The following is a 14,430-nucleotide window of genomic DNA, read 5'->3' as shown; positions in this document are numbered from 1 at the left end:
CTTCTAGTTTTATTACCTATGTATCATTTGGGACAGTATTACAATACAAGTATCCTAAGACTGGGCTTCCCAGGTGGCACTAGTGGTGAAGAATCCACTTGCCAATGCAGGAACATTAGAGATGAGGTTTGATCTCCCGAGTCGGGAAGATCCCCTGGAGGAGGGTATGGCAACCCCACTCCAGGGTTCTTGCCTGGAGAATCCCATGGAGAGAGGAGCATGGTGGGCTACAGTCCATGGGGGTCGCAAAGAGTCGGTCGTGACTAAGTGACTAGCTCTGTCATTTCCAGGGTATATCCTAACAACATAACACATCTGAATGACTACTTATATTAGAAAAGATGTCACACTAACTAAGCTTTTCAGACTAACATGGTTGAAAATTACACCAAAGACTCTGTACTAAGATAATACCTGAGCAGCAGGGCATGATGACAACAGCAAAAATGTGGCTATCCCTACAATTTCACCTGATGCAATTAAAAATATCATCAATGTGAACCCAGGAAGATTTTGGACATCAACTACGCTGGTTATATAATGACAGAATAAGATATTCCAGTTGGTTGACTAGACAATCCAATGTAAAGAAACTAATCAAATGCAAGGGTTTTTGTTTTACTGAGCAGAAATGCTCTAAGAATATACATTTAGAAAATAAATGATTTAAGTTGAAAAGATAAAAGACTAAGCAAGAGCAAAACAACACTAGTGTGCTATCTACTTGGTAATGATAAATGTACAAATTAAGTATATCCTGGAAAAAAGTTATATATTCTAGTATTAATTAGAATTGCTACTTTAGTTGCAAGATCAGCAACTTATGCTTAAAAGTCTGACAAAATTTCACTGTATTTGTTACATGACTATAAATTCATCTGCTAAGGCCAGATTATCTGAGGACTGAAAAAAAAAGACACCAGTAGTGCTCTTTGTACATATGCAGTGCTGGTCACTTAATACTTTTGGATCTTAAGCACTGCAGATTTGAAAATGTGGGTGTTATGCATATTTTAGCAATTCTTCTGTTTAACAAGGGCTCTTCATCAAACACATATATCTTACGTTTTTCAAAGAATTTAAGTTATATTCTTTATCAATAACTGCTCTTCACATTTTGCAATGACAAGATGACTTTTCACAATAGCAAAATCATTTGGAATAATTTGGTGCGGCAGGACTGTCTCTTGAGTCTGAGATTTACGGTTAAGAGAAAAAAAAGGTAGAAACAATTTTCTGTTATTGTTCAAAGTCATCGCTGGTGCAAAGCATACTGATGGCATAAACACGTGATCGACAGAAGGGATGAATTTAGGAAGCCGGCTGCCCGGGTCGCTCTTGCCTGGGATACTGCTGACTGGGCCTGGCACGGTACCGCATGGGGCTCCACCCGGCCCACTGGTCCTGCAGGATGACGAGGCTCGGGCTGGAGCCCCCGCGCTGCCCGCCCAGCGCCTCCCCGAGGCGCGGCGCCGGTTACCTGGGCACTGTGGGCAGCAGGAGTCCTGGGTGCGGGCGGGGTTCTGGCAGAGCAGCGGCGGGCACACCTCCGTCTCACAAAGCACCCGCCCGCCGTGGCACGTGCACTGGGTGCACGTGTCGATGTGCCACGTCTCTCCCTCCACGAAGTACTCTCCCCCGGGGGCGTGGCAGATGGAGGGCGCGCTGAGCTCTGGCTTCTGCACCTCGAAGTCGTCTGGGGAGCGAGAGAAGATCCAAACACAGGAGATGATCCGGCTGCAGTCTCACCAGCTGGGGAAGACCCCGGTGCTGTGGGCTTCGAGGGACAGGGGAGACGAGCTGGTGGCTGCTACCCGGAGGGTGGGGAAGAAAACGTTCCATGCACAGAAACACAAGGCAGAAGAGCTCTTTTTCAGGAAATGGTTCGAGTCTGTCAACATGGAATGACAGAATCTGTCGAGACAATTAAATTACAGGGACTCTCACTGTTGAAGGAGACAGGAGCCTCTTGGCGGGATGTCTGTGAATGTGTAGCACTGTCTAGAATAAAGATCTCTCACTAACTGAATGCTCACTATGGTCCAGTTTCCATGTTTAGTACTTTACATATGGTACTTCGCTTATTCCTTACACCAGCTGTGTGGACAGGTAGCATTATCCTATTTTACTTATGACAAAACTGAGAACTCAAAATATTGAGGGGAGACAAGGGATTTGAACCTAAGTCTATGCTTCTTTGCATCATGAACGTGCCTACAGGTTAGACAGAATTGCCAACTGATTTGTGCTTCATCCTCTTCATTATCTCTGGGGCCCTGAGTCCTTTTAGGCTCAGAAATAAGTCCTACTGTTAAGCAGGACACACCCCACTATAGACCAGCTGTCAGCCCAGTGAGCAGGAATGCTTTTTCAGAATCTACAGTGTGAAACCTCACCTGAGACTAAACATTCGGTGACATGATCAAGAGAGGTAAACACTCAAGAGGTTGACAGTAAGTGTGAGGTCTTTTTCCCCAGTGGAGGGGTAATTTGGAGCTCCTGGTGAGATGATAATGATAGAGAGTGAATTTAATGCTGGAAACGTCTGAAGAGGCACTGGGAGTTGCCCTGAAGTTGTGCTGAGGAAATGAGAAATATGAAGATATTAACCACGTTCATATCATCCAAACACAACAGGCGTTTCAAGAAGGTGCTGACAGTGGGGAACCCTGCGGAGCAGCCGTCTGCAGACACTGCGGCGGGCTCAAGCCTGGAGCTCAGCGGAAATCGGGCCCCAGAAGAACTACCTGTTTGTGCAGAGATGCTTGGAGCTGACATCTCCTAAGAACTCATGGGCTGTGTCTTTCAAAGTAGTGTTCAGCCTGAGAGTTAGCAATACTGAGGAGATACAGTGGTGTGGGCCCAGGTCCAGCTAAGAAGGTAACTTTCAAGACAGCTTTGTCTCCAGGGAGCTAGTAAAGACTGGAACTTTGACCAAGTGTACATACCACAGAAAACTGACATCAGCCAACACTTATGTGCATAAGCAACTGGGCCAGACATTCTAGTATATGAGGGAAGTAGAGAGGAAGATAATTAGAATAAAAATTGCGCTGGTATGAGATAAAAGTACATTTCTCATGGCTTACAGGAAAAGATAAAATTGTTCCAAACAGTATCAGTGCACTAATGCTGGAAAGAGGCTCCCTTTGGAAAGGACTTGCAGAGGGTTGAGAATTGCTGCCCTTTTAAATGTGGACGACTCGGGAAAATGGTCAGAAGAAAAATGACATGTGTCTGCAGGTGCCTTACCCTCTGATTTCCTTTGCTATATACATCCATGTGCCTCAAGGCAAAACATGAGTGATCAGATGTGACAGAAAAACTGAAAGGTAGAAAAAGTAAAAGGTAGAAGGTAAGAGAGATTAGGGGGAAAAAATCGGAGAAACCGTATCATCTAGTGAATCTTCTATCAGAAGAGTTCAGAGTTGCTTACTTATCTCAGAAGGAAAAATAGCTGATCTTTGAATAGAAGACAGAAGAAAATACTCTTTAAAGTAGGAGCAGGAGTCCATGAATGTATCAGTGCAGGGGTATCTATTCAGAAAGATCCATACATGGCAACTCACGAAAGATTTCTGGAAGAAAACATACCTACATACCTATATACGTCAATACCTATATGTTTTTGTATGTGTTATCTAGATAGTCACTCATCCACAATTACACACCAGTAATTCTGTGTGTGTTTCTGTAAGAACTTTTCATATCTCTGTAATAGAAAAAACTACATTTGGTTTCATTGACTTTCAATACTCAAGTCAGTCATCTATTCTCAGTAATATCTTTGCATTTCCACCAGTTAGAGTTCTTCATTGAGTATCAAGTTTAGCAAAGACCCAGATGCAGGCCACACTCTACACTCTCATGCTCATAATTAAAGCACAGGGGTCTTCGCTGGAATAAATGATTTTTCTTTCCCTAAGAGTCAAATCATTTCTGTCTCATTACATTTGTTCATTTATCTTCTGTTTCGGTAGACACTGGTGGTTTTTCATATTTAACTAGCAAAACATGAACCAGGAAACAGTTCTGATACAGAGCACATCTGGCTTAACCAGGGGAAACAGAACAGACTTTGTCATCTGGCCCACTATCATAGGGGCATGGAGGCCGCCTAGCACTTTCCTTAGTTATCGAGGTACGTGGAATCTCAGGGCTGAGAGGGACTTCCAGTGCCCCTCTGCCCACTCCCACCCTGGCAGGCAAAGTGGGTGCAGACCAAGGTGCTAGTGTGTGGTGCTCCCTCCCAGGCGGAGCCTGCCTTGCTGCCAAAGGCCCAGGTCTCAGGTTCTTGGGTGTACCTGTTGCAGAGGCAGAGGGAGATACAGAACCAGGACTGACCAGGGGAAATACCTTCACTACTCCAAACTCAGACAGTACATTTCAACTTTAAAAGAAATCTGATGCAAGACTCAGGAGACTTCATGTCTCTCTGGCCTGCCAGCTGACGCACTATTTTACTTTGGTTAAGAGAGTTAATCTCTGTGTCTGTCTTCCAAATGTCTCAGTGGCCTCCACTTAGTGGAAGAAATAATAAATATAAAACCGTGCTGAGCTCTTTGCATGTAAGGTACTAGATGAGGTATTATTGTAATAATTACTGTTATGGACAACCATAATTTGGAGCACTGTGAATTATAAATCTGTTCTTCTACTAACTTATCTTGATGAGCATTATTATGATTTTAAATGTTTTGGATATGTGGTCACTCTAAACATCTCCATTTGGCAAGACTGCCATATATCTATTAATTAGGAATAAAAAAAGGCAATAGCCACAGACTTCAGTAATTCTCTCCCTCTCGATTATTACTCTATAAATAAAAAGCTTTCATGGAATAAGATCAGCACCAAGCCCCTCCAATAAACTAACACACTCAGCCTCAATACACCATCCATAAAGTTGAGAGCTGGAGTTTTAAGTAAGTAAGACCACAAACCTTTATACAAATGGAGTTCAAAGACCAATATAACGGAGTTCAAACCTTCAAAACTTAGGAGAGTGCTTTTAGACCTCTAGAATAGTCTAGTGGTTTCTGGCTAATCATTTATCATGCCCTGTTGACACCTGTGGCTACTGCTGACGAAAACCAGAGAGGAGAAGTGTGTTCCAGGGGTCGTCCCCTGCACTGCCCCCGAGTGAGAGACGTGATGAGGCGCTAGCAGGCGGAAGTCGCTTGCTCAGGGAGCGAACGGGCCGTCAGCCAGCCTTTACCTGAACACGACGGGCAGCAGCGTCCCGGGTGAATGGTGGGGTTGCCACAGGCAGGCACGGGGCAGGTGATCAGAGCGCACATCTCCCGTCCGCTGTGACAGTAGCATTCCCGACAGCCATCGTGCCAGCTCTCCTCGTTTTTATGGTGATGGCCATCCATGGACAGGCATGTGCCGGAGAGGACGGGCGGCCCGGCGGAGGCAGAGACCTCTGAACAGACAGAAGGCAGGCTGGTGAAGCAGCGGCTACTGCGCAGGAGGGGCAGCCCGCAGCGTCTTGGCAGGCAGCGCTACTCAGTCACCAAAAGTCCCGTCTACGCAGCACAGTCCGTGATGCGGGACAGGACCAGGAAAATAATTCATGTAAATATGCCCTCAATTTTGAAAAATGGGAAGAAAAACCCCTTACAAATCCGTGTCTCCCCTACTGGCAGGCTTATAACTGCGTTTTCCTCCTTTCACTCTACTCTGCCTTACGTGCTGTCTGTCCAACTGTTGGAGACCCCATGGACCGCCAGCCAGGCTCCTCTATGCGTGGGCTTTTCTAAAGCCAAGTGGGGAGGGCAGTGGGGGCTACAGGCCACGGAGTGGCAAGAGATGGTCCCCTAGAGAATGATGGTGCTGTCAGAGCGGACAATGACCAGGGAAAGTGTTTCACTGACAGGCCGTCTTCTTCTTGGCTCCTGGGAAAGGGCAGGCACTGGCACCTACCTCTGCACTTGCAGATGAGACAGCCATGGCTGTCCTTCTGGAAACCCAGGGAGCAGAGCTTACTGCACCGGAGCTCTGGGCATTTCTTACAGCGACAGATGTCACAGCCGTGCTTATTCTTCCTGAGTAATCAAAATTTTGTCAGAGGTCAGAAAATCCGAAAGTCTCAAATGACGCCCAAGTGCTCACCCCCAGGGTCACGAAGTGGTACTGTCAAGGCATTGTCATGACTTGACCTTCTTCTCTCACGACCCCCTGGAGTGACGCGTAATTAGCTCCCTGGGCCATGAGCACCATCCACCCATGGCCAAGGGTTAGAACTGTCCAGCCCTGAGGAGTCTAGGGTATGACTACCGGAATCTCAATGATACGACTGTTGATTTGATTAGGAAAAGTGGTACCAAGTACAAAAGAAGGTGAACCTGCAACTCCATGAATAAGAAGGTGAAGGACAGATGGCTGGTCAGTGTTGGAGGCCAGCATTAAAGGCAGAAGTCCTTCTTTTCTTAGGGCCACTGCCTTCCTCACATGACCACGTTCTTTTAAGAAATTTCAGATACCAGTAAACATTTTATTGAGATATCTATAGAATCTTGTAGTAGATAGACAGAGGGCTAAAGGACACACAGACATGATGAAGAATAAAACATCTGAGAAGTTCTATACTCAATGTCCAATAGTTATTTCATTAATCAGTAAAGAATACCAATTGAAAAACTATGGGGCATGACTGAAGCACAGAGAATAAAGGAAAATGGCTGGGTGAATAATTTTTTTTCCCCTTTAATAAACCAGGGTGCCTAAATTTTGTGCTGATCAGGAAGATGATATTAAATAATTATGTGCTTATTAAAATATCACCATGGTTCAAGTGGACAAAAAAATTCTTAGCAACAATTCCTTGTTTTCTCTAAAAGGAAAATTATCTTCTCTGCTACAAAAGGCGTTCATCTGCTCTCCTCTTCCTTCTGTTCACTATCTGCAGCTCCGGGTCCTCTCTTAGACTTAACATCTCCTCCACATGCCTTGCCCTAGCTGGGCTTCCTGGGCAGCAGAGAAGGAGGAGTTAAGTCTAGCTACCTTCAGGTTTCATCCCAGGGAGCCCTAAATGGCAACGGCGGTGCTCAACTAAAAATAAATAAATAAATAAACCCTGTTTTTTCTTATGTTGGGCAAATTAAGAGGTTCTAAAAGAAAACAGCCCTGTGGGAAATGTTGGTATATACCTGCCCAAGTGACAAACTACAATCTGCTAAGTGAAATGAGAACTAACACCAGGGTTTACATATTTACGTCAATATAATGAAAACAATGAATTAAATGAATGGTTCATACTCATGTCATAGACTGTGCCATTTTTGAGCCCTAACAAGACTTTAATGGGTTTGTTTGTACATTCATTTATTCACCTGTCCATTCCTTCTCTCCACCCCCCTCCCTTGTGTAAGCATTTGCTGCATAAACACAGTAATGATCCACCCAGCAGGTGTACATGAGCATTAACCTAATACTCCCATGTGGTGTCTGGCCAGGATTTCTCCTTCAGAGGCTGTCCTTGAAACACATGTGCTAGCCATTCAACTTGGTCCTCCCTGAATGTGCTTAATGACAAGAATATCAAGTGGAATCTACAATCTTCTAAGAGAGTCCTCTCCAAAATGAAGCTTGGACTTGAGTGCAGCCTGGTTTCTAAACTGTTATAATGCTGCAGGAAGAGGTTGTAGGTACTATTATGATAATAATCCTTTATTCTACATTAGCAATTAAGCTAAGAAATAACTCTAGTTTTATTAGTTTTGCATTCATATTTTAGGACTAAGAAAAATGATGATTTATTAGTTAACTTGGAGAATTTTAAAGAATAATGTCTCCCAACTTTAATTATCCAATTAAAATTAAGGTTCCCTTCTCCGTGTTAAACATGAATTTCCAGGGGGAAGAATAAAAACAATGCCTTTAAGGTGCTGGGCAAGAGATGATGGCTCGAAGTCCCTTATACTACTAGCATTATATAAACTATCATATTGGAAAGGGAGACAGACTAAAATGGAAGGAACCAAGGCAGGAATGAGAAAGAAAAATTCTGAAAGACTATTTTTAAGGAACCAACTTGACCCATGCAGAAGGAGATGCTAAGACAGACAGCAAAGTAACAAATGTGAAATATCTATTTTCCTCTGAGAATAATCTGAGTGTTCATGGGGTTTGAGTCAATCAAGAATATTCGAAAATATAAGTCATAAATCTTATCTCCAAGGAAATTCATAAAATCTACTGCTACTGAAAAAAAAGGATAGTGTAAACTGTAGACAAATATCAAGGTAAGATAAGGAGGCAGGTAAGGATGCTCCATATTGCAAATCAGCAGCTTGACAGCTACTGATTCATTCTAAAGTATGGATTAAATAGGTTATCACAAAACAGTCACTGGGACAGCTGTGCAAAGTGGAAGAGTTTACATCTCTGGGACCTCATGACAGGTCCACTCCCTTCGGCAGTGTCCAAAGGCCCTGCCTATAGGAAATCTCACCCAACAGGCCCAAAGGGCAGTGTCATAGCAAGGCTCTGGCCCGTCTTCAAAGAGTAAAACCTGATTCTTATCCTTGGACGTACCTCCTTTTCCCACTTTCTGATTCCTCTAACAAAACAAGCATAGATACTTTGGACTTCAGTACATCACTGATTTGTTCACAAACACACAAAAACAGCCTCCAAAAATAGGTAACACACTTCGTCAAGTTACAGACAACGGAGAAGAGCTCTTCTGATTAAGAAATACGTACAGATATCCAAACGGACAATGCTTTTCACAGACTACGGGTCTGCACTTCCTGGGGCGTGGGCGGCACTGACAGATCTCACAGCCATAGGCATCGGTTAGGAAGCCGAAGGGGCAGTTCAAGGTGCAGCCTCGTTTGAGGCCCATGCAGAGCTCCTCCCCTGTGAAGACACATGGACAGCATGTTTCTTCCAAAGATGAAGGGACCAGAATACATCCGACGCTTCAAGATCCCCTGATCTTCCAGTCTTCCACAGATGTGAAGTTCTCAGTTCTACCACAGCATCAGCAACGGTTAAAAACTATAGATGGTGCCATTTCGTGTTTATCATGGTTACTGGAATGTAGCTTCACGTTTTGGTACTAATATACAGAATAAAGTTCAGCTCTTGAATAATAGTTTCTGATGTTACTCCAATCTAGGGCTGAAAAGCAGGCTGGCAACTACTATTTAAGATGTGGATAAAACGGAGTGCGCTTTCTCATGAAATTTGTTCTTACTGGTCACTTCAAACCACTGATTACTATTTATCATTCAAATGTGAGAACTGGAAGCTTACACCTCAAATTTCATTATGCATTTTGTTCCTACTACATGCCCATGAGAAGCACATTCACATATGTTTACTTTTATGAGTTTTAGATGTTACTGTATACTACTGTATACTATATGGAGCATAAAGGACTGCTTACCTTTTCTTTAAGAGGTATATTTCTAATAACTAATACAAAGTGAAGTAACCAGTGTTTCAAATAGATTCTTTTTCTCCATTGCTGAAAAATATTCAGCTATTTAGATACACTTGGCTAACTGACAAAAAATGTATGTGCCAAAGAAATATCTAGATTAATGTTTATCCACTATTTGAAATGTTCAAAGTCTCCCCTGCTGGCAGAACCTGGAGTGATGGCTAACTGTCCTCTAAGTCAGTCATACCTTGTAGAAGAGGGGAAAAGAGGGAAGAAGAAATGGTGGCTGGCACAAGAAACTTCTATTAGCTTAATGGAAATCTTCTAAAGAAATTTAAAAGGTATGACACAGGGATTAGCAATAAACATGTTAAGGTAAATAAGAAAAGCATGCTTGGTGATGTAACTAAAGAAAGTTGAGATTTGTCTAAATTAAATGTAGAATTTGAAAGAGAATCAAATTTAAAGAAGCAGATATGATGATAGCGAAAGTGTGGCAATGTTTAATCAGTGTTCTATGTGGACTGGTAAAATGGGAAGAGACTACTTTTGTTGGAATAATAAGTGCATTTATGTGGATATTCTTTGAGCATAAACACTGTAAATAATGTACACGTTATTGGGAAAAACAGAACACGTGTCCCTTCCACACACTAATCGTTTAATCTAAATTTAAACCTTGTTGCTGCTTAGTTGCTTCAGTCGTGTCCGACCTGTGCGACCCTATGGACTGCAGCCCGCCAGGCTCCTCTGTCCACGGGATTCACTAGGCAGGAGAACTCGAGTGGGTTGCCACGCCCTCCTCCAGGGGATATTCCCGACCCAGGCATTGAACCTGGGTCTCCTGCATTGCAGGCAGATTCTTTACCACTGAGCCACCAGGGAAGCCCCCAGATTTAAACCTTAACTACAATTAAAGAGTTGAAATGGGTTCATGTTTTACATAAATATTTTAAGAGAGCATCTTTTGTGAATCTTAGCTGACAACACTTGATATTTAATATGCTATCTTTTAAAAAGGATAATGTGATTTATGGTATAATTTTCTAGTTTGTCATCATCATAAACCTTTCATTACACATATTTAATGTAACCTCATGGGTCTGTATCACACAGTGAAGCAACTGATTACTAATTTGCATCCTTAAAAGCAATATTCCAAATGGCTCATTTAAAATTTTATAATTATATGACTTGAAAGGTCATCATTGCTTCCCCATTATTACAGAGATGGTGAAGGAGGGAGAAGACTTTCATAGCCACACTTCTTTCTCTGACACCAAGATCTAAGTTGTGAATCCATTTCTTCTTATTACAGAAATTTTAAGTCTTGATATCAACTACATTATGTGGGAAATCCATGAATTAAAACCACTCTGAGAACATCTCTGGGGGCTGAATTCCTTGAAACTCTGAGTCTGAGCACCTCTGTGCTTTCATTTTTCTGGTGGTCCTGTAAAGTCAAGGAGTTTTCCCATAGATCTTAGATTTATTGGATTGGCCAAAAAATGTGTGCAGGTTTAACCGGAAAGACCTGAACAAACTTTCTGGCCAACCCAGTAGAATGGGCTTTCATCCTTAATAAAAGCTGTTGCATCACTAAGCTTAAAAATTTTGAAAGAAACTAAGTCTGTCTTTACCTCTGCTCTGCAGCAGACGGGAACTTCAAGCAAAGGCTGCCGCGTTTAAATGAAAATAGAGCACATTCATGGTCTTCAGACTGGCTGTGACTTCTTGAGCAGGTTGCCACTGTGCTGCCCTGACTTGGGACAGCTCATCAGCCTGCTATCTCATTTCCCTCCCTAAAAGAAGGGAGCTCTAGGGCAGGGACCCACTTATAGTCCAGATGCTATCATGGTGTTCAGCATGGAGCGAGCACTCAGCAAGGACTTGCTAAGGGAATGAACCTGTCAAAATTCTTGCTATTTACTCCTCCACTCTCATCAAGACTGCCATGCTCATAGAAGATACTTGGGGAACACATGTACACCCATGGCGGATTCAAGTCAACGTATGGCAGAACCAATACAATGTTGTAAAGTAACAGAAATAAATTAATTAAAAATAAAAAATAAATTAAAAAATAGAACAAACAACAAAAAAAGAAAATAATGGGATGAAAAAACTTAGTATCAAAAAAGTTTAATGATACTGGAACTTGCTAAATGTCTCCAAATATCATCTGCTAACTCAGAAATAGGGAACATTAAAGATTTCAAAGTATTCCTAGATCCATGCATCAATTATGAACTTTTCTTCAGAGAAGTATAACTTTAAGGCAAACATTTTACAAAAAGTGTAGAACAGATACATTAGAAACATCTTATTCATAGATGAGTGGGGTTTATAGGTTTGTTTCAAAAGCTTCGGTAGAAAGAATTGTGAAAGTGAAAATGAAGTTGCTTAGTCCTGTCCGACTCTTTGCGACCCCATGGACTATAGCCCACCAGGCTCCCCCATCCATGGGAATTTTCCAGGCAAGAGTACTGGAGTGGGTTGCCATTTCCTTCTCCAGGGGATCTTCCTGACCCAGGGATTGAACCCGGGTCTCCTGCATTGTAGGCAGATGCTTTTACTGTCTAAGCTACCAGGGAAGCCTTTATGTTTATAATTTTTCAATGGTGTGACTTCACTGTGATCCAAAAATGCCTTCCAATCCAGAGGGGAAATTTCCCATTGAAGAGAAGTGCTAAATAATGGCAAACTACAGAGCCTGTATGATATGGATGGTTGACAGCAGCTATGCAGTAAAGTTTGTTTATTTGGGAGAAAAGAAGATGCCTTTGCTCCCAGGAGCACAGCGTGGCCCCAGCTGTGGGGAGCACTGTTTGCACTTTGCTCTGAGTGGACACCACGGGGACCGCACATAGAACACGGTGTGGAGGTGCCCCTGGATCTGTGCCATGCTTCTTCTGCAGGACTTCACGCTCTGGGGTTCTGGCAATTCCCATCAGTCTGCAAGCAGTCACGGATACCACAAATAAAGTTCCTAAGGCTGTTAAGTAAAGAAGTTAACACTGCAAACAGTGGTCCCAATTTTGCCCTTGATAAGTGTTTGTTCAGAGTAACAATGACATGAAAACAGGAGCCTGCCTCTGTGCATTTGATGCGGCAAGCTTCTTTAGATGCTTGCTTCAGATATATATTTCATGAAAACTATGAAAGCTTTTTCTCTTCCTGCTACCATTAGCTTTCTATGTCTGCATTAGCTTCTAGCTAAAAGCATTATTAATCCCTAGAATTACAGAATGTTAAAAACTGGAAGAGAAGTTACAAGTAATTTGATGAAATCCACTTGATTTTAAAATGTAAATAAGATGCTAAAAGATCAACACCAATTTAATTCATATGGATGTCATTTACTATATACAGTACCTATAGTAAGCGGAAATGCATAATATATGACGGCAAACATTTTGGTTAAAGTAATGCTACTAACAGCTTGGTATCAATAAAGTTATTTTTAGTAGCTTATCCAAATGATTTTGACCTCTGTTTCTACTGAGCATTCTTAAACATTTTCCACCATGTTTCTTTTTATTATTCTAAATATGTCTTTGAAAAAATGAGTCAGGAACAATTTAAACTGTCTGTATGCCCCTGATGCATTACTTTGCTTGGCAGTGTTATAAGAAATGTTATTTGTTACAGGTTAAAAAAGCAAAGTTACAACATGTTCAAATAAAACCATCCTTTGTCATACACCTTTCAGGTTATTTTTAAAGATTTTTTTTTGATGTGAACCATTTTTTGAAGCTCTTATTGACTTTGTTACAATATTGCTTCTATTTTATCTTTTTGGTTTTTTGACTTTGAGGCATTTGGGGTCTCAACTCCCTGACCAGGGATTGAACCTGCAATCCCCTGCATTGGAAGGTTCACTGGACCACTAGGAAGTCCCTCCACCTTCTTTTTAAGGATGTGTTTCTACTGGATTTTGATTTCAATCTTCAGTGACTATCTATGATATACTTGACTATAATGTAATAGCACTACAACCTAATAGCATATAACCAATATTACCAACACATTACCAATGCTAGTCAGGGATAAGGTCCATTTTTATCTTTTCCGTACTCCTAGTGTTTGGCATATAGTAGGCACTCAATAAATGCTAGATGAATGAAAGGAATGAACCAGCAAACAACAAACCAGCCACAAAGGAGAAGTTATTTGGTGCTGGTCTTAATTTCGAGAAAGAAATCTTGACGCCAGTGGTCTGTACATATAGTCTAACTCCTAAGGGAAAACTAGGGTTTAGATGGCTATGACCAGTGCATGTGAAACAGGCTTCGGTGGGATGCAGAAAAATAACGTGAAGGGGAGATTTAGACAAAATCCATACTTAACATGTAGCTGCAACGGGCAAAAGAACATATTGAGCCATCCTTCAGTACAAAGGACTTTCATTTTTCTAAAACCAGGTGAAAGATTGAGAATACTCGAGGGTTAAAATGAAAAGGCAAAAGGAAAGCGGTTTGCGTGTGTGCCCCCAGAGGACAGAAAGAACCCGAGGCAGGTTAGTGTCGGAACAAAGGAGGGGAAGCTGGGGGCTTTCCAGCCTGCCAGCTCCAGCTGACTCAGAGAAGCGTGTTATAAAACAGCTATTGTGTAGAGTAAACAATTACTGTATGTCAGGTACTAAAGCTAGCCTTGCATTCATTAATTAGTTGTCCTCAAAATAACCCATTAATTTGGTATTATTACCTGCCCTTTATAGATGCAGACACAAGAGGCTCTGGGAAATAAAGCAATCTACCCAATCACCCAGGGACAAGTCAGTCTGATGCCAGAGGCTTGGTGGGGAGCTGGGTCCAAACAACCACCAAGAATCTGACAACCGAGGGTGTGGCAGTTTGGTTTAATTTGACTACCTATCAAAAGGTGTCAGAATTGCTAATGGCAGGGGATGACAGCAGGAAGGCTCTATGGCTTTGTCATGCACCTTCCGTGTACTTTTGCTTGTTTGATACAGACAAAATGACAAATTCCAGTTGACACAAAATGCAACTGTCTCCTGTATTTCTTTCCTC

At 42.2% G+C, this 14,430-nt stretch overlaps 1 protein-coding gene across 2 annotated transcripts in view; it reads right to left on the bottom strand.

Moving 5' to 3' along the window:
- The window catches only part of CRIM1 (cysteine rich transmembrane BMP regulator 1), a 205,040-nt gene that overhangs the window by 36,566 nt on the left and 154,044 nt on the right, over nt 1-14,430 (bottom strand). For both annotated transcript variants that reach the window (XM_020910060.2, XM_070476803.1), the window contains 4 exons: nt 8,712-8,868; nt 5,929-6,050; nt 5,219-5,428; nt 1,481-1,696 (listed from right to left, as the gene is read on the bottom strand). In XM_020910060.2, the coding sequence (XP_020765719.2) occupies nt 1,481-1,696; nt 5,219-5,428; nt 5,929-6,050; nt 8,712-8,868 (705 nt within the window). The remainder of the gene's footprint in view (nt 1-1,480; nt 1,697-5,218; nt 5,429-5,928; nt 6,051-8,711; nt 8,869-14,430) is intronic.

This window comes from Odocoileus virginianus, chromosome 2 (genome assembly GCF_023699985.2).
Source record: "Odocoileus virginianus isolate 20LAN1187 ecotype Illinois chromosome 2, Ovbor_1.2, whole genome shotgun sequence".
In the NCBI taxonomy this organism is placed as follows: Eukaryota; Metazoa; Chordata; class Mammalia; order Artiodactyla; family Cervidae; genus Odocoileus; species Odocoileus virginianus.
This window is presented reverse-complemented; position numbering and strand designations above follow the sequence as displayed.